At 36.5% G+C, this 26,658-nt stretch overlaps 1 protein-coding gene across 6 annotated transcripts in view; it reads right to left on the bottom strand.

Moving 5' to 3' along the window:
• Positions 1–26,658, bottom strand: part of Tcf12 (transcription factor 12) — a 266,208-nt gene that overhangs the window by 74,602 nt on the left and 164,948 nt on the right. For all 6 annotated transcript variants that reach the window (XM_038322509.2, XM_038322504.2, XM_038322506.2 and 3 more), the window contains one exon: positions 19,461–19,525. In XM_038322509.2, coding sequence (XP_038178437.1) covers positions 19,461–19,525 — 65 coding nt within the window. The remainder of the gene's footprint in view (positions 1–19,460; positions 19,526–26,658) is intronic.

The following is a 26,658-nucleotide window of genomic DNA, read 5'->3' on the forward strand; positions in this document are numbered from 1 at the left end:
TTCTTTACTCTTCTCTTGCCTGTATTTTGTTGTTTTTTTGTTTCGTTTTGCAGCAGTTTCTCTGTGTAGCCTTGGCTGTCCTCAAACTCAGAGATCCACTTGCCAGTCTCCCAAGTGCTTGGATTAAGGGCGTATGCCACTATACCCAGGTCACTTGTCTACTTTTTAGTAATTGTGTAGACTCATTAATTTTGGTGACTTTGTGATTAGATCCTTTAATTATAGGAATACTTTTGAAAGCAGTCACCTGGACTTTGCTTTCATGATCACACGGGCGGCTGACTATGTTTTCTTCCTTTTGCTTTTTGGATATTCTTACCATTTGAAGAGAGCCCATATTTATAAGACTAATCGCTCTGGCTTTCTTCATTTGTTTTGAGGGCGGGAGGTGTCCTTCCTCCTTATCCCCGACATGGTCCTCTAGACTCTCTTTAGTTTCTTATAAATGGCAGAGAGCACAATGCCTCAGATGCTTTAGATGATATACCACCCACCATGTGAACTGTAGGTTAAAAGTAGTCCAGTTTCATGGCTCTTCACTCTGCTCCATGTGCTGGTTTGCCCCCTTAGATCAGACTTGTTCAGTTTATGCTTCTTGGACTCAAGTACAAGACCCAAGATCTGTCACATGTACCAGATTCCCTGATAAAACTGTATCTTATTCTATTTGACCCATATTAACTATCTATACCCTCCTGCTCTCTTTATATTTGGAGTCTGCTAACATATGCTAGGTTTCCTAATGTGTAGGTATCCAAAATGTGAGTGAAAAATCAATCAAGAGGATAAAAGTTAGGGATAAAAACATGGGTCTATTATCACTGAAAATTTATAGATTCAACAGTCCTAACCTAAATCACTGATTTTGGGATCTCATCACAAACAAAATGAGGTTATAGTTGGCAGAATTTGGGTCTGAGATTTCTGGCAGGTGAAATGAAAAAGTATCATACCAATGCGAGACAAGAAAGAGAAAATGACTTTACTGGGGAAGGGTGGTGAAAAAGGAGCTCAGAGGATGCTTTCAGGCATGAAAACATGAATCCTCCAGCTTATTGCTACTCTCCCGCTATATAATTAATACCCTTACTGTCATCTTCATGTTCTTAGTACTGAGCATTATGACATGCTAAAAGAACAAACTCCACTCAGAGTGAGCAGAACCTGGGAAGAGCAGCCATTGTATTCTAGCCACTGCTCCCATTCTAATAGTCAAGAAAAACTAAGTACCACGACTTGTCTGAGGGAAGTTCCGCGGCCCTACAGCAGTCATTCCTCTCGACTGCCCACACATACTAAGCAGTAACTAGTTATCTTACTTTCCTTAGCCTATGGCAACCACTACTCTGCCTTCTGCTTCTGTGGATTTACGTATCCTGGCTATTCCATGTAAATATAACCTTCTACACATGACTTATTTTACTTAGTATGATAGTTTTGAAGTTCATTCATCTTGTGTGTGTTGTGGGGAGAGGGGTAAATGTTGATGCTAGTGGAGTCCTGAAGAGGGTACTGAATCCCCTGCAGCTGGAGTTAAAGGTAGTCATGAGCTACCTGATTTGGGTGCCAGGAACAAAAGCTGGGTCTCTGAAAGAGCAGAATGTTCACTTAACCACTGAGCCATCTCTAAAAGTTTAGAGCTTTTAGCTTTAATAGGTTTATGGTGAATCCCGTAAGCATTTCTAGAGAAAAGGCCAAATTATCTGCAAATGAGGGTAATTTTATGTCTTTAAACTCTCCTAGAATTTCCAATACATTGATGAATATAAGAGTTCGTAAAAATAGACTTATTTTAGGGAAATGCTTTCAATATTAATTTTGAATATGTGATTAGTTGTTTTTCATAAAAAAATACCTTTCCCAAGTTGAGGAAAAGCTTTTTTCTTTTCTTTCTTTTTTTCATTTTTGGTTTTTTGACACAGGGTTTCTCTGTAACTTTAGAGTCTGTCCTGGAACTAGCTCTGTTGACCAGGATGGCCTCAAACTCACAGAGAGCCTCCAGCCTCTGACTCCCGAGTGCTTGTTTTTTTTTTTTTTTTTCTTAAGATTTATGCGTTTATATATATGTGAGTTCATACATGCATATAAGTGCACCAGATCCCCTGAAGACAGAATTATAAGCAGTTGTGAGCTACTTGGTATGAGTTCTAGGAACTGGACTCAGGTCCTTAGGAAGAACAACATATGTTTTTAATCACTGAGCCTTCTCTCTAGTTCCCTAGTATCATGATACTAGTTTTTCATTTGTTTTTGTGTGGGTGTGGAACAGTCTCACAATGCAGTCCCAGCTGGTCTGAAACTTGCTAGATAGGTCAAGATGCCTGCCTCGGCTATCCAAGTGCTGGGATTAAAGGTCTGTGCTCTACATGGCAGAGGTACTAGTTTCTTTTTTTTGTTGTTGTTTTGTTTTTTGATGCATACTCCCATTCCATCAGTTGCTTGATTTGATTTTTGACTTTTTGCCTTTTCCCCCCTTCATGTTATTTATTACATTGATCAATTTTCCTGTTAAGCTATTTTTCATTTTTTTGGACATACTTACTTGGTCATAGTGTCTAATCTTTATACTGCTGTCTTCAGTGTGTTAGCATTCTATGGATGAATTCTGTATTGATATTTGAAATGGATAATGCTCTTCAAGTTCATTTTCCTTGTGGTATCTGTGGCTTTGGTATCAGTACAAATCTGCCCCTAAAGAAGGGAGGGAGTGTTTCAAAAGCAGTAGCCTTGTTTCTTCTTTGAAGGATTCTACACTTTACTGGAAAAGCCATTTGGCTCTGGGCCTTCCTAAACTGCAAAGACTTCTATTACTGATTCTTGTTTCTCACTATTTAAGTCTGAGTCCGTCTTGACAATATGTTTCTAGGAATTTGTTCATTTCATCTAAAATATGTACTAGCATGTAACTGCTTGTGGTATTTACTTCTTTTTAATTTTATGAAGTCAGTAGCAATGTGACCCTTTTGCTTCTGACTTAAGTTATTATTTACCAATCCAGATATGTTTTCCATTTTTGTTCATCTTTTCAAGGAGCCAACTTTTAATATTTTTAAAAATAAGGTATTACATATAACCGATGCTGGTCTAGAACTTACTAAATGCAGGCAGGACACAAATCTGCAATTCTGCTCAGCCTCCCAAATGCTGATCATCCTATCTTACTAAGTACCAATTTTTTGACTTTGTTGTCTTAGTCTGTTGTGTTTATTTCTGCTCTTATCTTTACATCCCACCCCCATCCCCGCCTTTCAGTTTAGTCTGTTTTTCTTTCTAGTTTCTTTTTAATTAAGTTATATTATGAGTATGGGTATTTGGCCTGCATGTATGTTTGTGTACCACAAGTGTGCCTTGTACCTAGGGAGGCCAGCAGAGGACATCAGATGCCCTGGGACTAAAGCTACAGTGGTTTTGAGACACTGAGTACTGGAACTCAAACGAGGGTTCTTTTGCAAGACCAACTGGTACTGTTAACCACTGAACTATTCCAGGCTCCTTTTTCTTTTCTAGTTTATAAAATTGCAAACTGAGGGTTCTTATTTCAGGGTTTGCTTCTGTAGTTTTCAACATTTGATATTTCTATGTGTCAAAGGTAGCCTTGAGCTTGTCACAGTTCTGCCTCAGACCCTAGGAGGAATGCACAGCTTTGCATGCAGCTGTGCAAGGCTAACCTACTTCCTTTCTGTGCAACTGCTTCTGCTGTGACTGTCCCTTCTGTTATCACCTTTGCTTTATCTCCTATATTTGCAAAGCTGTCTTCAGATATATTAACTTCTTATAGCTCATGTGATGATGCTACAAGCATACATGAAACAAAGTGCTATATCATCCAAAAGCTGTCTGTACAGCCTTCAGAAATAGTTTTAAAAACACAGTGTTGCCAGGTGGTGGTGGCGCACCCCTTCAATCCCAGCACTCGGGAGGCAGAGGCAGGTGGGTCTCTGTGAGTTTGAGGCCAGGCTGATCTACAAGAGCTAGTTCCAGGACAACCAGGGCTGTTACACAGAGAAACTCAGTCTAAAACAAAACAAAATTAAATTAAAAAGTTCCAAAAGTCATGATGAAAAGAGAGAAAATGAGTATTTTAATGTAAAATCACACATGTATTTATCTCCTATTCACACAACAAACCCTTAGTTATGGATCTTCCAATGATGCTCTGTTTGAGAACAGGGACCTAGAAGTCATTGTCTCCCACAGATGTTATATATAAATTTTAGTCACTACATTTGTTTTTTTTTTAATTTTTCCTTTGACAAGCAGATGCAGCATTCTCTAAATGGCAAATAGTGATATCAAAATACAGGGAACATACGATCTCCACATGCTTGAAAGTACAAGTTATGCACCTTGAGAATTTCTTTTAGTAGAAGTGTTCTTTGCTCAATGTCAGACTGATTACCATTGATAATTTTATCAGTATTTTTTCACATGGAAGACAGAAGAAGCAATTCATTGAACATATAAAACGAATACATAAGAGACAAACATGAATATTTTTCTTATCAGACCTTTTATACTGTTCTTGCTATACAAATTCTTACTGAAACAATCTTTTATTAGTTAAAAAATTCATGTGTGTGAGTGCTTTGCCTGCATGTTTGTATGTGCACCATAAGCATCCCTAGTGTTTAGAAACTCAGAAGGGAGTGTCATATCCCCGGGAATTGGAGAGTTAAAGGTGTTGTGAGCCATCACGTGGGTGCTTGGAAAATGAATTCAGGTCCTCTATAAGAGCAACAAGTGCTCTTAATTGTTGAACCACATACGGAGCCTTAAATTTAAAAAAAAAAAAACAACTAATGACATATATATGTAATTTTGTGTGTGTGTGGTGTGTGTGAGCCTGCAAATGCCATGGTGCATGTCTAGATGTCAGAAGACAACTTGTGGAGTTGGTTTTCTCCTTCCATCTCTATATGGATTCCATGGAATGAACTTGAGTAGGGTTACCAGGCTTGCTTGGCATGTACTTTATACTTACTGAACCATCTCCCTGTCCTCATGCTATATAAACTGTTTAATATAACAAGTGACATTCTGTCAATCAAACTGGACTTCTTTCTGAAATTACTTTCAATGAAACACAGTGCTGCTACTGATTTCTGTAACAGCTATAACCTTTCAGGTTACAGTGGAAGAGTTGAATATCATAATAGATAATCAGGGGGGCAAGCCTAGAATCCAGCTCTCTAGCCCTTTACAGAACATGCTTTTTAACCCCTAATTGGAGACCTCAATGGTGGGTTAAAGAGCTCGGTTCAGAAATATTTATTTGCTTAGGTAATAATACGCATGCACACATACACAAAGGACAAACTTGCACATAAGTAAAACTTGGCCATCTTCCAATGTCAAGATGATTACAGTAAAGAAGCACAAAATGACCGAAATGATGAAAAGTGCATTTTATGTCTGTATAAGAAGACCAAATAAACATACTAATGACCTAGAAAAAGTAAAGGCAAATAGCCACCTATGTTCAAAACATAATTATGACACTGAGCAAATGGTTTCCATTAATAAGTCTTCCTTCTTCTCTCCATGCATGCCCTAGGAAGGGTAAGGTTTAACAGTGTGAGTATGGACGGTGACTTCATTATCACAGAACATTCCTTTCACTTTTCTCTTTGCTTGGTAAATCTCTGTGTGTATGAAGAAATAAGGTAAACAGTACTTAATTTTCTATTTCTTAGGCACAATACTTTTTGTCCCATGTAACAGTGTGAGGTTTCAAAAGACCTGGTTTTCCCTAAACTCAAGCTTGTTGGGTGTAACTCCCAATGGCTAATGTAAGGCTAGATGAAGAGAGAAGAGACAGAAGTAGCAAACCATTGGAGGGAGAGGTAACAATTAAGAGTTCAAAGTCAAAGAATATACTCAAGCTGTATTAGCCCAATCAAGAACAGAAAAATATCACATGTTTCCCCATGATTTTGTGTGTACAGAGTCTGCACACACTGAAAAGTGAAATGTTAACTGATAAATCTTGATGAAGAATATATAACATGAAGTGTACTCTTATCTACCTTTTCTTTGGGTCTTAACTTTTTAAAATAGAAGCCTGGAGGAAATAATAATAAACACTACCAAAGACTCACCAGTGGCATTTCCAATTTATCATCTCAGTTACCACTTACAGCATCCTATCTAGGCCAGTTAAGAGAGCCTTCTCCTTAACACAAGACTCTCTTCACAAGTCCAGGAATCTCACTAGCATACACAAAGATGTTAACTTGAAAAACCTAGGAGTAATTTCTAAATGACTCTGTAGTCTAAATCCTAAAGCTGAGGTATCTGCAGAGGACAAACTGGGAGACTTGGAAATGTGTATTGACTATAGGATGAAAAAGACAAAATAAACTAAAGGGGAAATATGAATGCTTGTTACTAACTAGTGTTGATAAGCCTTTTCTTCCACTATAGACAAACCTTGAAAGGAAATGCCCAATCTTCTTATTTTACTATTATTATTGATGACAAAAACATGCAGAGGCTGTTACTTTACTTCACTGTCTAAATCAGAGCAATAATTATTTCTCCGTTTTTAAAATCTCATGACTCAATGAGTAATGCAAGTAAACACAGTGAAGGTTTTTTTTTTTTTTAATACTTCAGATCCTTAATTATCCTGTTAACTAAATAAACCCAATTCAGCACTGAAAGAAATAAAGACCAAGTTTAGGACACAATGTCATCTGAAAGGACCTGAAAATAAATAAAACCATGCCCAATAAATCAATGGAAAATGTACCAAAAAATAAAGCAAAATTATAAAAGCCTTAAATTTTGATATACCAATAAAAAAATCATAGAATTTCTCTTATTTGTTTCCTTAAACAAATACTTAACACCAAACACACATAATGAGCTATTTTACTTTTATTCTCCTAAAATTAGATCTTAGCTCATATTATTGACTTTTCTGCCTGCTTTAAAATAAAAGAGAAGCAATATTGATTACCACTGATCTTGGCCTGGAGGTATCTTAAGCAGAAAGAATACTAATGTCCCAGAGGATAGAGAACCAGGCAAACCAGTTTTGTTCATACAAGCTGTCTTACTCAGGACAAAACTAATACTCTGAAACAAGATGGCACTCATTTCTTAGTACACCACTAGAAAAAAAATCTTTCTCATAGTCTTCTAGAACTTCATCTGTAAAAAAGATATTAAACAATGAGTAATACTCAATGAATTAGTAACTATGCCGTATAAAAAGCCTCTAGGATCTAACATTGTGAATTATATATGACACACCAGAAACCAAAAAGACTAACTTCTCTATAAAGAACTTTAGTAATCTGTGTGAGATTCATCTTTAAGGTCTTTCTCCCTCTTCATGGGCAAGAGTTACCTGGGCTCTTAAATGTGAGCTCAAGAAAGCTCCCTAGTTTACATATGCCCTGAAAGTGAAATAAAGCAATAAAGTGATGAGCTTGGTCAATATCATTTATTAAAGTGAACTGTTAGATTTGAAAAGATTATAAATGTAATTTTATAGGAAGAAAGAAGAACATTTATGCAAAACAGTAGCTAAAAGGATTCAGAGTCAGACAGCAATAATAAGGGTATTAGTTATCTTTACAAGAAAAAATATAAGCAGATGGCAAATGTATTCTTGCTTTTTCAGATTACTTGTTTTTACCATAAAATGAATTGGTGTGAATACTAAATAAATATACTATTTCTAGCTTCAGGTTAAATAAGGGTCTAATTAACCCGATGTCAAAAACCGTACGCACGAGGCTAGAAGTGGTGACTCAGACCTCTAGTCCTGGCATTTGGAAAGCTGAAGATGGAAGGACTGAAAGACTGAGGTCAGTCTGGTCTATGGAGTAAGAGTCCATCTTTTTCCTTTTGTCTTTTTTTTTTAAGTAAGCATTATTTTATGATTAAAAGCTTGATGTACTGAGTCCTTATCATTAATTTGCTTTCGAGGAAATTAAGATCTGGGGATACTAGAATTATGTATCTCAAAAATATACCTGCTGCATATTGCCTATGCAGTGGCTAATTTCATGCCTCCTTTACATTCATGAAACAGTACACAGTCTTACAATATAAAGGCAGGCAGCTGTTCAAAGATTTGTCTATTCAAGAAGGGAACATGCTTAAACTAAACAAAGAACAAAGCCCTACCATGGCCACAGCTCCATTCTTGGCTCTCAAGCTCTCCTGCTAATGATCAAGACACAAAACTGTTCTCAGAGCAAATTAGGAAAATGTTACAGCAATTTTTCTTTTATGTGCACTTCTTTCATTTTCGGAAGAAAATTACAGCAGTTTGACTGTAGTACAACTTGAAGTTTCAGAGATTATGACAGGCAACTGCAGGGTGACCAAGAAGTCCTTCACTTCAAGTTGCACTCAATGCAAACTCTGAAATGATGAGAACTCAAGGCAAACAATAAATGGGCTTTAATATATCAGTCAGTTAATTTTCTACAAATAGCTAAAAAAACAGAGTGCAATAAATTTTAACTTTGGCAAATACCGACATTCATAAAATAATTGTATTGTGATGCTAATTCATTTACATTGAAATTTCAGGGGTGTCAGCAATTATCTACAAGCTATTGAAAAATTCTGTCCTGACAATCTCATCAGATAGCGGCATTCATGCTGGTGGTTATCACTCTGAGAACAAAGGATCATGAATGAGTAATCAATAGAACTGCAGAAAACGAGTTGTTAATTACAACCCTCACAAATGTTTTGTCTAAGACAAGATTTCATTAAACGCTTTGTGTAACCTGCATAGTTTCAAATCATTACCAACACTTTGGACACTATATTAATTCAGGGTAGGAGTTGGAAGGGAGCATGTTCAGGGATACTGTAAAAGAACACAAACTGCTCTGAATGCCTTCCTAGATCAGTAACTAGCCACAATTAGCCAGGTTTTCTAACATATTACAAATCATATCATCTCAACATTAATTCTTGAATATTTAATTATCATTGTCTATGTTTTTAAATATCATGCAGGTTTGAGAAGATAATGACGATCATCCATTACATGCATCCTACCAATAAGCAATCTGTCCAATTTTTGACTTAAAACAGAAAATAAACTACCTATGTGTGATTAAGTTTCAAAAGCATATCAACAGAATAGCTTACATTTTAACTTTTTTTAGTATTAAAAGAGAAATTTTACTCTTTTAATATATTTATGTTTTTTATATTTATTTATTTATTCATTATGGATACAATATTCTGTGTGTATGCCTGAAGGCCATAAGAGGGCACCAGACCTCATTACAGATGGTTGTGAGCCACCATGTGGTTGCTGGGAATTGAACTCAAGACCTCTGGAAGAGCAGGCAATGCTCTTAACCACTGAGCCATCTCTCCAGCCCTATTTATGGTTTTTTTGAGAAAGGGTTTCTCTGTATAACAGCCCTAGCTGTTCTGGAACTCACTCTGTAGACCAGGCTGGCCTCAAACTCACAGAGATCTGCCTGCCTCTGCCTCCTGAGTGCTGGGGTAAAGGCATGTTCCACCACCACCCTATGAGAAATTTTATCTTAATAGTTAATTTTTAAAGAAAACTTTCAGCCTTTCTCCCAAATTTTATACCTGCTAAAGAAAAGTTATCAGAGTAAGAGATGTAAGTTATAGATCAATTAAGAAAAACTTCTTGGAGGGAACACACACGAGTTGCTGGCCTATCTTAACCTGCCCCTCGTGCTCCTGTCTAGTTCTAAAGTTTAATCATGATTTCACTTTCTTACTTTGAAACCTAGAACATGAAGTGTATTACTTTAGCCACTCTCTCCTAAGCACTGACTTTTATAAGCTATTTTATCTTAGGTAGATAATAGAACTTGGGGCTTCAAGTTCCTTAGATAGCAACCAGCATCAGCCAATGCTTTTTCATAGAGTATTTCAGTGACCAAACTAAATAATGATCATAAGGTTAAAAAATAAAGGCCACTATGCATCTCCCACAGCAACCTGTCCAAACACCTGCAAATCGAATCACTCTATCAAATTTAATCACCTGCTATTTTGTGATGTGAGTCACTCAAGCCAACCAACCACCATCCTGGGAGTTCAGCTGCATTCTCTTACAAAAAGGAGTATTCAATCGGGATCGCTGACAATTTACACTTTCTTATGAAGGAGTGGAAAGGGTCATAAGACCCTCATCTGAATAACCTGCAGATACTACCTGCTGAATGTAATTCTCCCTTAATTGCATGTGGCCTGGGGGAGGCACTGGAGTATACAGAATGGGGAGACAAAAAGTTCCATCTCTATGTTACAGGGAAGCTCTCATCCCTGCTGGATAAAGGTTTTCCAGCTATGGCCTGCTGAGGGGAGAAACACCACCTACACTCTTATAAGAAAACCCTTACCTATGCTCTGTAAGGAAGTCTCATGAACTTATTGGTTTCCCAGGGTGAACTTCAGTGGAATTATGTCTTGATTTTTGGAGAAAAAAATAATGTTGCTTGCATCTCTCTCTAGGAAGAAGTTTTTAGCAAATTAGGCATTTACTCTGCCGGTTGCAAATATAGTAAGAATATTTGTATATATAATTTAGTGTCAATAATAATTTCTGGTTCCTGCCTTAGAAGGATCACCAATACCAATTAGAAAGCCTTTTGTTTGTCACTATGGATGATCACAGAATTTATTTTTTAAAAAACTGTATTTCTTACTTTAAAAATCTTTACGTTTTTATTTATTTGTGCATGTGTGAGAGAGAGGAAGGAAGAGAGAAAGTAGGTGTGCGTGCATGTGTGTAAAACTTGCTGGAGTCAGTTTTTTCCATGTAGGTTGTGAGGACTGAACATGTACATGTTTATGTGTGGGTATGCAAGTATGCAGGCAGGTGTGTATATCTGTGCTATGTGTCCAGTTCAGAAGTCAGATGTCTTCTACTGCTCTTAAACTCACTTTTTGAGACAAGGACTTTTCATGAACCTTGGAACTTATCTAACTAGGGTACCTGGAAAGTGAACTCCAGGCACCTATTGCTGATCTCCCTTTCCCTGATCTAGATACATGATGCCTTACACCATTATTTACTTGGTTCCTGGGGAATCCAAATTCAGGTCTTTAAGCATGTGGGGCAGGCACTTTATTGATTAAACCCCAACCTCTCCTATTGCTTCTTAAAATTAAACACCCTAAATTCTTTATATTCTCCATATGGTAGAATTTGCAATTTACATTACAATTTGTAATTTCTTCACTGAGTGAGTTTTGATTAACTGATGTCTGTTTGGAAATTTTAAGGCAAGATACATACAGTGGGTTTTGTATTAGTTATTATACAATTGCTATGATAAAAAAATTTATAGAAAAGTTTGTTTAGCTTACTGTTGCAGAGAGATAAGAGTCTTCTAAAGGTGGGGAAGCATGGCAGTAAGCAACAGGCATGCTGACTAAGCAGAAATCAAGTACTCACATCTTGAAACACAAGTATGAAGCAGAGATAACAAACTGAGAGTGGTTCAAGTATTTAAACTCTTAAAGCCTGACCCCAGTAACAAAATTCCTCCAGGAGGGCACAACTCCTAAACCTTCCAAGTAGCACTACCACCTGGGGACCAAATTTCACATGTTTGAGAATATGAAGACACTTCACTCAAACCACTGTAGGTTTGTTGTTATACAAAGAAAAAAGTGGAGTGTTCCTTTAACACCTTTAGCTTTAGCCTCTTGGGAAAAGAACAGGCTAGTATAACACTGGTCACAAATGACAGGTGCTGATTATAAAAATTATTAAAACATATAACTGCTTGGGAAAAACAATATTTTGATAGAAAATTAGTATCAAGAGCAGAAGGGGTTCTGTAAAGAAGCAGACAGAAAATGGACAAACCTAGCTGGCCTCACCATGTCTGCTACTACTACACAACTCTAACACTGAAGCAGAAAGATTCTGCTAACCTGTAATTAATGGAAATAGCCACTTTCTGATGGAGGCGGGTCTTCTATCAATCTGTTGATTTCATTGGTTAATTAATAAAGAAAACTGCTTGGCCTAATAGGTTAGAAAATAGGTGGGTGGAATAGACAGAACAGGAAGAAGGAAGTGAGGTAGATGGCTCAGACAATTGCCCTGCCTCTGCAGCCAGATACGATGAAGCTCCAGCCCAAGATGGATGTATGCTAGAAACTAAACGGTAAGGCACCACTTTGTGGTGCTACACAGATTATTAGATATGGGTTAATCAAGATGTGAGTAAGAGGCTGAAAATAATGGGCCAGGCAGTATTTAAAAGAATACAATTTGTGTGTTGTTATTTCGGGTTTTAAGCTAGCCGGTGGCTGGGAGCCGGGCGGCGGGAACGCAGCCCGCAGCACCTCACTACAACTTTCCAATTAGAAAGTAGGTGGAGTTGGCTGGCAGCATGCTAACTTAGTCTACGGCATTCTCCTGCAAGTTATCTGTTCTTACTCTAATAGCAATTTTAATTCCTCAAGTTATAAATTACTAGTAGTAATGCAAAATAACTGTCATGACTTGAAAAATAGTTCTGTCTAGTAGAGTAATGAACAACCTATACCATCTTCAACACATCCACTTCCCATACTCCCAGGAAAAATGAGCATTCAGGTCTGTATTTTGCTCAATGAGAATCACAGTTTGGATTCTCCTTTAAATTAGTTCTGTAACATATCTTAACACATCTGTTTACTGGTAAGATGAATTTTCTTTGTGTTATAGTGTAGATAATTCTCACCAGCCAATATTCAGGTTTATATCGCTGTAGCAATTGTATTACCTACTAATGATCCTGATGGAATCACTAAGACATCAGGGCTGGCTTCAAATGCTGATCTTCTTACCTCTGACTATCAAGTGTTGGAATTACACTGTGTGTAAATTTAACCTTTTCTTTAAACAAATTATTTGTTGAGAATTTTTAAATTATTCATAACACAGTATTATATACCCAAGATGCGTTAACACATTTTTCATCTCATTGTTCTTTTCATACGGACTGGAAACAATGCTATTTTCAAAACAGTTTTCATGTCTGTGGTCAATTTCCCACACATCCATACCGGAGTCTCACTTTGCTTAAAAAAAACAAAACAAAACAAAACAAAACAAACAGAAAACCCCCAAAAAACAACAACAACAAAAAAAAAACCCCAAAACAAAAACAAAACCAACCAAAACCATGCCTCCACTAACAGCAAAACTCTTGCTGGATAAATAATAAACTCTGATCATCCAGCCATCTCACAATATTAAGTAAATATTCCATCCAACCCAAACAAAAATGCGGTTATTGTTAGAACACACATTAAGGTGATTTTTATGCATAATAGATTACTGACTGATACCTTCTGCTTGTTATGAAATAAATAAAGCAGCAGAAATATATAACCACCTTCATAATATTTGTTGTTTTGCTGGGTTATGAGAAAGGAACCAGAAAAACCCAGGATGTAGTAGGCTATGCTGTCTTTCCCCAGCAATCTGTCATGTATGGCCTTCAAATTTTACATCTTTAAAAAACTTCTCGTTATATAAAGATTATGCTAATTCTTTCTGAGTGTCAAATTATAGTGACACAATTTGAGATTTATTATAAATTATTCAATAATTTTTTATTACCTTCTACACATACATAGCTTGATTCCCCCAGCCTGTGGAGGGCAGATCTTTTAGTTGGTTGCTTGGATCAATTCTTTATTTATAAAGCAAAATAAAAAAATACTTAATTCATTTCTTTATGGTCTAAACAGTCTTATAATATACATGGACTTGTTTCCTTGACATTTTCCACTCAACAAAAGAACAACAAAAGAATCATCATCTCAAAATTCTTAAAGAATTTATTAAAATCTGCAGAAATTTATGAGAATGAATGACCTTAAGTAAAAGTCTACCTAGAAGTCAAAACAATTAATTACTTAGGTTACTGAAATAATTTATAGCTATGAATCTGTTTCCAAATAAAGATGACCATGTTTTGAAATTATCACAGAAAACAGCCTAGAAAGGGACTGCAAACTTGTAACTGCCCAGGCAGTGGTGGTGCCATGCCTTTAGTTTCAGGACTCAGGAGGCAAAGGCAGATGGATCTCTGTGGGTTCAAGCCCAGCCTAGGCTGTTGCACAGAGAAACCCTGTCTTGAAAAACCAGAAGAAGAAGAAAAAAAATCCAAAAACCAAACCAAAGCAAAAAAGAGGCAACAGACTCTACCCAGCCAGCATCACAGATAATAACAGAACCAGGACTGTTATACAGAGAAACCGTATATCAAAGCAAAAACTCCAACTAAAACCATAGAAGCCTCACAGTTCTTTTGTATCCCAGTATTAACTTTTGATTAGTAAAATCCCTTAGTTTTGATCAAGTCTAATTGAATTTATTTCTCTTGGTTTTATCCTTGCTTACTATCACATTGGTGAGACATTCTTGCATTTTCTTTCTTAAAAATCTAAAAACAGTTTTAGGTTCTATATTCAAGCCCAGGAATCATCACTTTTGGTGTTTAGTGTAAAGAAAGAATGATGCTCACATTTGCCCATATAGATACGCACATCTTTTCTTTGGAAAAATACAACTGAAAATCAAAAGATCAGTCAAGGGTTTGTAAGTTCTGGACCCTATTGTGCTGGACATCTTGGCCTGGCTAATGGTTTTTAATCATGTTAGTGTCATACTGCTTAGTTACTATAGCTTTTTTTTTTTTTACTAAGTCATGTAGTTAAGTTGATAAATTCTTTGACTCTGCTCAACTCAAAACAAAACAAAACAAAACAAAAAACCAAAAACAGTGCCTGTCATAGTCCAGGCCGTTTGTATTTATAATGAGTTGTTAATTCTCACACAAAGTAATCCCTGACAGGACAATAACTGAGGTTGCCTTAAAACCTTTAGAGCCATTTGGAAAGAAATTATAATATTAGAATATTATCAAGATGGGATAGTAGTGCAGCTACCCATTTGCTGAGATGACCTACATTTTGAAGCACTGGCTAGTTTTCAGTGTAGGTTTTAAAGATATTTTTGGTTGTTGTTAAAATTTATTCCTTACTTATGGGGCTGCAGAGATGGTTCAGTGGTTAAGAGCACCACTGGCTACTCTCCTAGAGGACCTGGATTCAATTCCTAGCGCCCACATGGAAGCTCACAACTGTCTACAACTCCTATTTCAGGGGATCTGACACCCTCACATAGATATACATGTAGGCAAAACATCAATGTACATAAAATACAAATAAATTATTAAAAATTATTTATTACCACTTTAGTTTTAGAAGCTATAATAAATATCCTCCCCCCCCTCAAACATATTAGACAGTGTGTCATTCAGGCCCGAACTCACAATTCACAAAATATTTGAAGCAGGACTTGAACTCCTAACCCTTCTGAATCCACCTGAATCCCCAGGTCTGGGGATTTTAGGTAATTTCCATCACTCTCAGTTCCACTTTAATTTTTTTTAATGCATATATTCTTTTCGTTGTTGTTTTTTGGCTTTCAAGACAGGGTTTCTCTAGGTAGCCTTGGCTGAACTGGAACTCACTCTGTAAACCAGGCTGGTCTCAAACTCAGAGATCCACTTGCTTCTGCCTCCCAAGTACTGGGATTAAAGACGTGCGCCAGCACCACCCAGATTCCAAGTATATATTCTTATGTTCAATAAAATGTTTGAGCATTCAGTTTATTCATCAGTTTTGATGAATACATATTAAAACATCAATCATTCCCACGCTTTACAGAGTAAAACATTCCTCCCAGAGGTAACCAGAGATTAAGTTATCAATAGACAGGTTTGCCATTTTATAGACGTTTGCATATAAACTCATACATAAAGCATTTCAAGATTTGGTCACTCTCACATGCTGTAATGAGATTCAAATGTCCTTCCACCTGTGTTATCAACTCATCTCATTCTTTGAGCAATATTCAATGGATGAACACAGAACAAGATGTTTTTTATCCATTATGTTACTGAACATCTGGGTTGCTTCCAGTTTTAAGATAATATGTATACAACTGCTATGCACCTTTTTTACTTAATCTTTTTATGAATAATTTCATCTTCCTTTGAAAAATATTCATGAATAATATTGTAGGATATGGTGTAGTTGAATATTTTAAGTTTGAAAATCAATTAGTAATAGTTCTCTGAAGTCACTGTGTCATATAATAGTCCCACTATCAACATGAAAGAACTGAGGTTGCTCCATATTTGATGTGTTCATTATCTTAAATTTAGTTATTTGGGTGGATATGTAGTGATATGCCAAGACAGTTTTAATTCATATGCACCAGATAGCTATAATGTGGTGTGCACATGTGAATGAGCCTACTATATTTCTTTTTTTATAAAATGTTTAAGTGCTCAAGTCCATTTAAAAAAATTGGGTTAACTTTTCATATTACAATATCATGAACTTTCATATACTTTATACATAAGATCTATTAGATATATGTGCTATATATTTTATTTATAAATTTAAAATTAGAAGATAAATTATAATTTTAGAAAATATATATGATGTTCTAAATTTTGGCTTCTCTTTGTTTAGAGAAAATAAAAATAAAAACCCCATCTAGGTAACCATAGGTGCTATGAGTTTATTAGTACACCTCATATTCGAGTGCTTACAGCATTCCTCTACCATAGTCCCTAGAAGAAGTGATATAGATGTCTTGCTTAAGGGCTAAACACTCAGCAGTCATTTTTCTCTCCAAACTTTGACTAGTTAAAAAGAGTTTCTGCATTATCTGCACCCACCACTAAAACAAGTTTCCTAAGGAAGGCTCACAATAGCTGTGGTTACTCATACAAGATCAGGCCTGTCAATATTCCATCAAGAATGGAAGAGAGTCTCACGGGAGTCCCATTCCTCCCCAAGTAGGTAAAGATAGGAAATCACTTTCTTCAGTGCTGTACCTACTTGTAAGTGGCCCATAGTAAGTAACATAGTAAGTACATAGTAAGTAACTCCTATCTACCCTCATGCAACCAGACCTAATTAAACTCAGCAGGCTTTCTATCTCCCTCCCTCCTTCCTTCCCTCCCTTTCTTCTTTTTTGGTGGTGGTGGGGGAATAGACATGAAAATAGGAAGGGAATTTGTTAGGAAGGGGTTCTGCAGGAGAGGAGAAGAAAGTAATGGGGTGTATGATTAGAATAGATTATATGTGTATGTTCGTTCACTTCCTCCCTCAGCATGGAGATGGAATTTGGCTGTGTGTTGCACAGGGCTAGCCTCAATCTCCTGGACTCATATGATTTAAGAGTGGTTCTGCTTCAGGCTCCTGAGTATCTGGGATTACAGGCCTATGCCAGTCACTGTGCGACCTTTATTTTTTCTTGGTGGTGTTCTTTTGGGGGAGCTGGTATATAATTCATACCTTTTGACTGTAGTAACATGTGTCCTTGAAAGAAAAACTCTTCAACTGTTGGATGTAGAGATTTGTAAGCACCAATAAGGCCAAGTTGTTGAGAGTTAAATCAGCTCTATTATTAAGATTCTGTATGGTTACTGTCACAATTACTGAGAAAAAGATCTTCAAATCTTGTTTTCTTTCTCTCTTTTTTGTTTTTAACATGCATCAGGTATTCATCTGCACAAATATCTGTGTAATATTTGAGTGCCTGGTGACCATAGCAGCCAGAAGAGGGTGCTGGATGTGAGTTGTTGTGTAAGTCCTGGGGATCAAGCCAGTCATTTCTGGAGGAGCAGACACTGCCTTTAATGGCCGAGCTATCTCTCCAGCACCTAGTATCTTCAAATTTTCATTTATATAAATTTATTACTAACTTTACACACTATTTTGCTTAGCTTATTTTTAAGTTCTCAACAGGTGTAAACACATTTATCACTTACATTTTCTTTTTTAAAAAATTATTTATTTTGTATAGCGTATTCTGCCTGTATGTCTGCCTGCAGGCCAGAAGAGGGCACCAGATCTCAATATGGATGGTTGTTAGCCACCATATGGTTGTTGAGAATTGAACTTGCAACCTATGAAAGAGCAGCAGGCTCTTAATCACTGAGCCATCTCTCCAGCCCCTAAATTTTCTTAATAATTTCACTCATAATAATTTTCAATACAAATGCACACACACACACACACACACACACACACACACACACACACACACACGAGTTAACTGAATTTTTAAAGTTCTTGTTCCTAAGGGCTTAATAATGAACTTAGAAAAAACTTTAAACTTCTGGGGAAAAAACTAACACTGCTAACTTTTCAGGTTCTGAATAATTTATTTAAGCTGTGCAAACAAATATTTGTATAAGTATCAAGAGAAAAACTATCATAATGATAAAAGAATGCTCAAATTACTAGGTAGTTTAAAAGTTACTGTGCTTATTATTAATTAAAAATGGCATAATTATCCTCTGTGCAGGATCAATTAAAAACTCAATTGCACAATAATCTATCAGTGCTTCCAGTAAAACTACTATATCCCTTCCATTTAATGGCCTATCAGTTTTACAATTGAAGGTAATATAAGAAGACTCACTTAGCAATGTATTGTTATATCATCTTAACCTGAAGTAAGGCCCATCAAGCATTATTACATTACCCTGAATCCTGCAGAATGTCAGCAGCATTTTATATGTATTAACAGCAGAGTTAATGTTCCTTGAGGGATGCTACTGAAGAAAAAAAGTATGGGGGGGGGGCTTTAGATATAATTCTGTAGTTGGCATTTATATATTTGCTTGTATTTTTGTCATTTGTGAATATATATGACAATGTTTCAGTTTGTTAAGCATAGTTTTTGCTAATCCATTAAAATACGTGTTATCTAGAATACAGATTTTTCTTTGAACGAAAGTTAATATGCTTTGGTTTTTTCTCATCATGACTACCAACATCATTATTATCAGACAGGGTCTTGCATGCAGCCCTTAGAACTTGAGGGCCTTCCTGTTTCAGGCTCTGGAGTGCCACAACTACAGGGGAAGACCACCATGCCCACAACACCTTTATTTTTTCTAACTCTTGAATTTCCCAAGATATGCTCAGGAACCAGGTCAGTAGAACAAGGTCAAAGCCAGCTAAGGCCTGAAACACTTGGTAGCTGTACAATGGCAATGAAAAGCACTTCTCATAACCACAACACAGTCACCAGTACAGCACATTAAAGTTAACATATGCTACATCACAAGCTCTTTGCTGCATGTACCAACGATTTGCTTTTCCTAAGGTGAATACTGGAAAAAAACAATCATTTCCAGAAGAGAGATGTATTTAGAAAGCAGTAGAAAATTTGTCTACTTTGTCTCCAATTAAACAGAAGCTAAAAAAATATAAATTGGGGAAGGGAACCCATTTCAAGAGGAGGACAATGGAAAAGAAGGTATGTTAAGCTGCTAAAAACAAAACAACCTCACTACATGAAGTCACAAGATTATATGAATATACAATGGTGAAATTATGCGTATAAATTTCTATCTTCTCTATCGTTCTGTACATATAAGTCTTACTAAACTTACCTGACAGCCTGATAAACCGGAGTCTCTGCTGTACAGGGAAAATGAGCCTCTTTCTGATGTTTTTCCTATAAAACCAAGAAAACAACTTTGTATTAAAATTTCACTGGATAATCAGTTCAGCTTCAAAACTATTCAATTTAGACTCAATAAATATTTGACACCTAAATAGTTAACATGACTCAGAATATTTACACATATTTGTTTCAAACTGGACATTTTATTCTCTCAAAAATGAAAACAGTACAGGCAAAGCTGATTGAGCATGCATGTATGCAGTTCTTTTAGAAAGCTATTGCCTGTTAGTCTCATGTACAGTTTGTGAATGAGTGTACATTCATGCACTCAAACAATACACATAACAGTTTGAATATACTGAAAAAGATGGAATTATATGGTATATACCCTTTTGAAATTTGCATTTTTATATAATATTGTATATTTAAGATAAACTGATACCTAGTTTGATGAATTCTATTGCTGTCTCCTTATGGACATAAAAGCACAGTTTATCTGCTTGTCTGCTGAAAGTTTCCAATTTTATGGGCAGAGAGCCACAAGCAAATATTGAATGTATTGATATGCAGCTTTTTCCAGGTTGTACACATGGCGGGTGGCTAGTTACAGGTCATACTTAGTTAAAAAGGCATTGCCTTACTCCTTGCTGCAGTCTCTGGTAATACTGACTCTCCTTTAGAATTTCTCAAAATGTCCCATAGTCACAGTTCAGAAGTTAGCCAGCCAGTTAGGACCAGTCCTGGCAGTTGTTGCGGGGAAGGACAGGAGGTACCTCACAGGACCAGGAACTGACAACAGCAATTTTTATGCCTATGTGTGCACATCATTTGAGTGTGTATGTGTGCTTTTGCTTATGATATATACATGAATGCACCTATGTGTGTGGGTGAATCCATCTGTCTGTACAAGTATGCTGACCAGAGGTCAATGCCAGATATCGTCTGCTCTCCAGCTTACTTTCTGAGTCTTTCACTGAACATGGACCTTTCTGTTTTGTATAGGCTGGCTACCCAATAATTCTGAGATGTTCTTGCCTCTTACCCCACCGCCACTGCATTCCAAGCATGTCCAACTTTGATGTGGGTACTGGAGATGGAATATACAGACATCTCACCCAGTGATCATCTCTCTAGCCACTGTACTAATTTGTAAACAGAACATTCAGACAATCTTTCTTTTTCTTACAATATCTTCAATTTCATTTTATTTTATGCATTTTATGAAGATTTTGCCTACATGTATGTCTGTGCATCACATGAGTGCCTGGTGTTCACAAAGGTCAGAAGAGGACATTGGATCCCCAAGAACTGGAGTAAAAAGACAATTGTGATACTCCACATGGCTTCAAATCAAACCCTGGTCCTCTGGAAGAGCAGCTATGCACTTAACCTCTGACTCATCTCTCTAGCACCCACTCATTTGTTTATAATAGTTTAAGTATATTCAGTAAAATAAGCTTGCAAATACAATATAGTTCATCACAACAACATACTGCTTAAGACTTCAGCAAACATAACACCATTTGATGATGACACGAAAAATGGAAGAAAAACAATGCCAAGATATTTTCCTCCATTTCAAGGTAAAAAAATCATCATGTAATTAAATATGATGAAAATTCATCCAATTATTTGGAGATTATGTGAACATTATTACAATTATATGTTATACTTTGAGTTATTAGATTGTAGCTGAATAAAATTGGACAATCTGTTAATTTTAAAAGTTTTCACACAGATCAGATGCACTTAAACCTCCCATCAACTAACACCACAGATACACAGGAGTCTAGCTATTACCAAACAGCCAAGAATAGTATCTCTGAGCCTGTTAGCTACTGGGACACAATACATATTTCTGGTGAAGTAGAGGCAACACACAAAAACAAATTTAGAATAGAAAAAAAAGACTGATAATAAATGTGGTCTATTTGTTTCACATTCTCATCCTTTGTCTTCTTTTTCCTTTTCTTTTTTAAGATGGGGTTTTGCTAAAGAGCCCAGGCTAGTCTCAGATTCATGGCAATTCCTCTGGCTCAGTCTCCCAAGCATGACTTCACTACAGGCATGCACTATGACTCATAGTTCCATTCTTCTCTGTGTAGTCCTGGCTTTCCTGAAGTTCACTGGCTAGCCTCAAACTCAAGAGATCTTCCTGCCTTTGCTTCCCGAGTATTGGAATTAAAGGTGTGTACCACCACACGCAGTTACAGCTCCATTATTACGATATTTTTTTTCACATAAAGAATGACTTGTAGAGTTCAGTGGGGGGAAAAATGTAAAAGGTTCACATCTATATTTACAGGTATTCTTTAAAAAAACAAGATAAGTCAGTTTGTGAAATATTAAATATCTTTCATAGTTCAGGCAGTGATGGTGCATGCCTTTAATCCCAGCACTCGAAGCAGATCTCTATGAGTTAAGGATAGCCTGATCTACAGAGCGAGTTCCAGGATAGGCTCTGAAGCTACAGATAAACCCTGTCTCAAACAAACAAACAAAAACAAGAAAACTTGCATAGTTACTATCTTTAAGAAATAGCTGTCACTGTAAACAAGCTCAAACCTCATATATTTAGCAAGAAAGAATTGGGAGACTATGTTAGCACTGTAAACAGACACTACACCTGTGCAGACAATCACGTAACACAGTATAATATCAACTTCATTGCTGAAATACTCACCAAGCCCTTTGTACCCTAGAAATTTCTCATTATCAAATATCAGTTATCAGTAGACAAAGCTGATACAATCATTTACAAAACATATTACATTACAAGCCATAAATACAATTACTTGTCAATTAAAAACAAGCTTTGAAAGACTTCAAAGTAAACCAACAACCTAAACTGTATTGTACTCAGACTCAAATATACTAGTAAGAAATTAAAAAGTCAAGGTACAAAAGGAAACAATAGAACATGTAATGTTAACTTGAGCATCAATAAAGCCCTTTAGACTGTTAGTGATTTGTAGAGAGGCTGACTTTGAGATAAAACTGATCTTGCGGATGGCTTAGCAGGGAAGGGTACTTACCATGCAATTCTAATGACCTGAGTGTGATGCCCAGTACCCATGTAAGAGGGATGGAGACACCCAAGTACACCAAGTTGTCCTCTGACCTCCATATGTGTAATGGTGGCATGGGTGTATCCATCCCCACAATAATAACAAAAAAGTTCAAGTATTTTAACTTTTAAAACTCTGTGTATAAATATTTCTAAACTATCTTCCTTTTACAGATATATTCAGCTCAGAGGAGATGAAAATTAACAAAAGATGAAAGTATTACACATTATGAGTCTCATTTAATACAATAAATGGCTTGTTATAAAAATATTTATTCAAATAAGGATTTTGAAATGTAAGTATGCTTTCATTTCATCTTTCACCATGTGGAACTAGTGATTTTTCCAAGGACTTGAAAGTTTGGAGCTGGGGGTTGGGGAGATGGCTTAGGGGTTAAGAGCACTTGTTGCTCTTCCAGAGGACCTGGGATCAATTCCCAGCACCCACATTGCAGCTCACAACTGTCTGTAACTCCAGTCCCAGGAGAGTCAACATACACATGATGTACAGACAGACAAACATATAGGCAGAACATCTATTCACATAAAAATAGAAGGTTAATAAACTTGTCTTTCCATTTTAAAAAAAAAGGAAAAAAAGTTTGGAGCTGGGTGTGGTAGCGTATGCTCTAGCCCCGTCCTTCAGGATGTAGATGTAGGTGGACCGCAGAACATCTATTCACATAAAAATAGAAGGTTAATAAACTTGTCTTTCCATTTTAAAAAAAAAGGAAAAAAAGTTTGGAGCTGGGTGTGGTAGCGTATGCTCTAGCCCCGTCCTTCAGGATGTAGATGTAGGTGGACCTCTGGCAGTAGTGAGATATAGCTCTATTGCAAATTCTCTGGATAGAGGAGCCTGATTCTGTACTGTAGTTACTGCTCTTGTTGCTGTGACAAATTCCTGACTTGAGAAACATCAGAGAGGAAAGATCATTCTGGCATCCAATTTCTGTAAATGCAGTGCAGTATGGCCGGGAAGGCAAGGAAGCTGGAGCTGCTCTTTCAGCAGTGGTTGAAGTGTAAGGCATGGATTAGTGTCTTAGCTCCTGGCAGATCCATAAACAGATGCCAGACTGGAACCTAGGGTGGTTTATCCTTCAATGCTTTACTATTGGCATCTTCTATCTGCTAGGATAGCTCTATATATCCCAAAGAGTCCAGAGTCTCCCAAAACAATGTCACTATCTGAGCACCAAGATTCTAAACACAAGAGTCTGTAGAGGACACTATCCCTTGAAAACGTACTAGCTGGATTCCTGACTCTGAGAAACAGTGGATAATGAGATTTTTAATGCCAACTTACAGAAAATGCTACAATTCACTGAAAAATGAGAAACAGGAGATTATGAGATTCTTAGTACTAACTTACAGAAAATGATACAATTAACTGGGGGAGGTGATAAATCATGTAAGTACTGCTGTTTTCATTGGATACAGTTTATAGTTTACATAACATTTTTTTAAACACCACAAGCTGCACCCTTATCTTTAAAAATGAATTAAATTGAACAGGAGGAGAAGTTGCACTATGGCAACCTTGGAAGGTATTCCTGTGGTCAATGCAAATATTTGCTTTGTGTATAAACTTCAAACAGTTAAAGCTGGTTGGGTGTAACATGTATGTGATTCCAGCACTTGAGTGAGAGACTGAGAAAGTTCAAAGCCCAAACCTTTGTAACCACAAATTTAAATTCATCAGTACATTCATCATTTCATGTCCTAAGAGTAGTAAAATCTTAAAGACACACACACACACAGAGAGAGAGAGAGAGAGAGAGAGAGAGAGAGAGAGAGAGAGAGAGAGAGAGAGAGAGAGAGAGAGAGAGAGAGAGAGAGAGAGAGAGAGAACAAATCCTGATAAAAAATCTTAACCTAGAAAAAAAAGAAACAAGAATCCTTCTGGTCTGGAGAGATGGCTCAGCCGTTAAAACGCTAGAATCACAACAAAAAATTTGCTATTATTAACATTACTATGTTCAAACCTAAATATCTTAATGCATGAATTATGTTGAGTTTTTCTTATACTTGCTTTTCAGAGAAACAATATGCAATCTTGACACATGCAAATCCAAACATTTGGAGACACCTCTAATTTTGGTAACAGTCTTCTGAGCCAACCACTGTTGGTACATATAAAATGTCATTTACCTAACACTTGTGCATGGAGAGGCTGCTCCTCCACTCTTATGGATAAACCCTATTGCCAATTCCATGTTATATGTTCATATTAACTATCTGATGAAACATAAGATGCTGTCTTAATGTAAGCAATTGTACAATACAAGAAACAGTGACTTAAAAGTCTGTTCATTTTAGTACAAGACATTTCTGAGAAAATTACTGGTAATGATTTGATAGGAACAAAGTCAGTCTGTGAGAGGAGGGGGTATGCAAGTGTGTCGCTACCAAGATACGCTAACGTCAGAAAGGAAAAAAAGTGCCAAAGGAGATACATTTGAGAATTTGTAAAGTAAAATCAAAACAAAGCAAAACATACTGTCAGCACTACTAGGGATTCTATCAGATGGCTCTAAAATTGCTAGGTAAGTGCTCTATCACTGAGTCACACACCCAGTATGAGACTTGAGAAATTTGATTATTAAATTTATCTCTTAACTCTTGCTTCTCTTTTACTAAGTGAACTAAGATACAAGTCATTTACCATCAATGACATCACTTATTCCACTAGGATAATCAACTCAGTAACACATACTTCACGTAGGCATGCTCAGTTTAATTGACATTTATAAAGTATCTGGAATTTCTTGTCTGAAAGAAACTAAAGCCAGTGCTATCTACCATCAAAACTTCATTTGGGTAGTCACCTGCTCACAATTATGGAGAAAATGGTTTTAATCAGTTTCTTAAAAAAAAAAAACTGAGGAGGGTTTTCAAATAAATGTCTACATATTTTCTTCACAACAACTTGTTTCAAGTATTACTGGTGAGTATTTGTGCCAGGCACACCATTGGCTACACTTAAGATACTTAAATACCTAGTGCCAACAGCACAGCTGCTGGACTCTGTCCTGTTTGTTCACTCCATGTCAAATTACACAGTAGTAAAGAGGAGGCCTGCAGCAAAGCAAATGGTTAAGTCAAATGAGTTCAGATAAACAACGAGGATCCCTACAAAGGCCAGTGATTAACAAAGACCCAGGTGTAGTTACTGTTTTAACCAGCTCATACCAACTTGCTGTTAAAAGCATCAGAGCTACAAACAGCTTCTTAGCCAGAGTTCAGCAGAACTGCCAAGGTAGAATAATTTGAAAGTTCCTTAGACATGGTTTCTTGTGACATTTAACCCCAAGATGAAGTCATCCAGGATGTTCTGGTTCTATTTTTCATGCTCTCTCTTCCCACATCAGATTTATGAATTCAGTATAATCAAACAGTTGAGGAAGAGCAGATTTATACCGAATAATTTGTCTTTAGTCACAGACAGAAAGGTGAGGTGGGTAGACAATAAGAAATTAGCACTGAGACAAACTAGCAATTTTTGTTATTAACAAAATTGTGGGCTATCTTATGTTCCAATGTCTCATGTATAAAACAGATAACAAGGTGCTCATTATATGTGGAGCAGAACTTAAACTTCATTTCTCTAAAATGTTTTACTGAATAACTGGATTTTCTGCTTACCCTCATTCCTCACTCTACCATGGAGCTATCACCCCAACTCAATAACTGTAATCCTTAAGCTTTCTTTAAAAACACTCCAGTCAATTATGCACTGCTAGTGTTGCACTGTGACTGTCCCGTTAGTAGAATGCCTGTGTGCTTTCTGACTTGATGTCTCTGTATTTGTTCAACCACATGTCTAATTTACTTTAGAAAAGACAGTTTCATCTTTATAGCAATCCAACAGATTAGAGGATTAAGACTTTGTCTTTTGGCTACATTTCAGGAGAAAATGTCATAAATGTGTAATATGTTAAAATAATAAAATAACATTTGTATCTTAAAGTATTTTAAAATTAGTGGCTTCCAAGTGATTAAGTAAATCAAAGTTACCCAGCCTCTTACCCATATCCACAAGAAAAGAAATAAATACAGGGCTGGAGAGAGGGCTAGTCTCACAACCCACAAATCAAGAAAGTAATACAAAATATTACTA

Source organism: Arvicola amphibius, chromosome 3 (genome assembly GCF_903992535.2).
Source record: "Arvicola amphibius chromosome 3, mArvAmp1.2, whole genome shotgun sequence".
NCBI lineage: Eukaryota > Metazoa > Chordata > Mammalia > Rodentia > Cricetidae > Arvicola > Arvicola amphibius.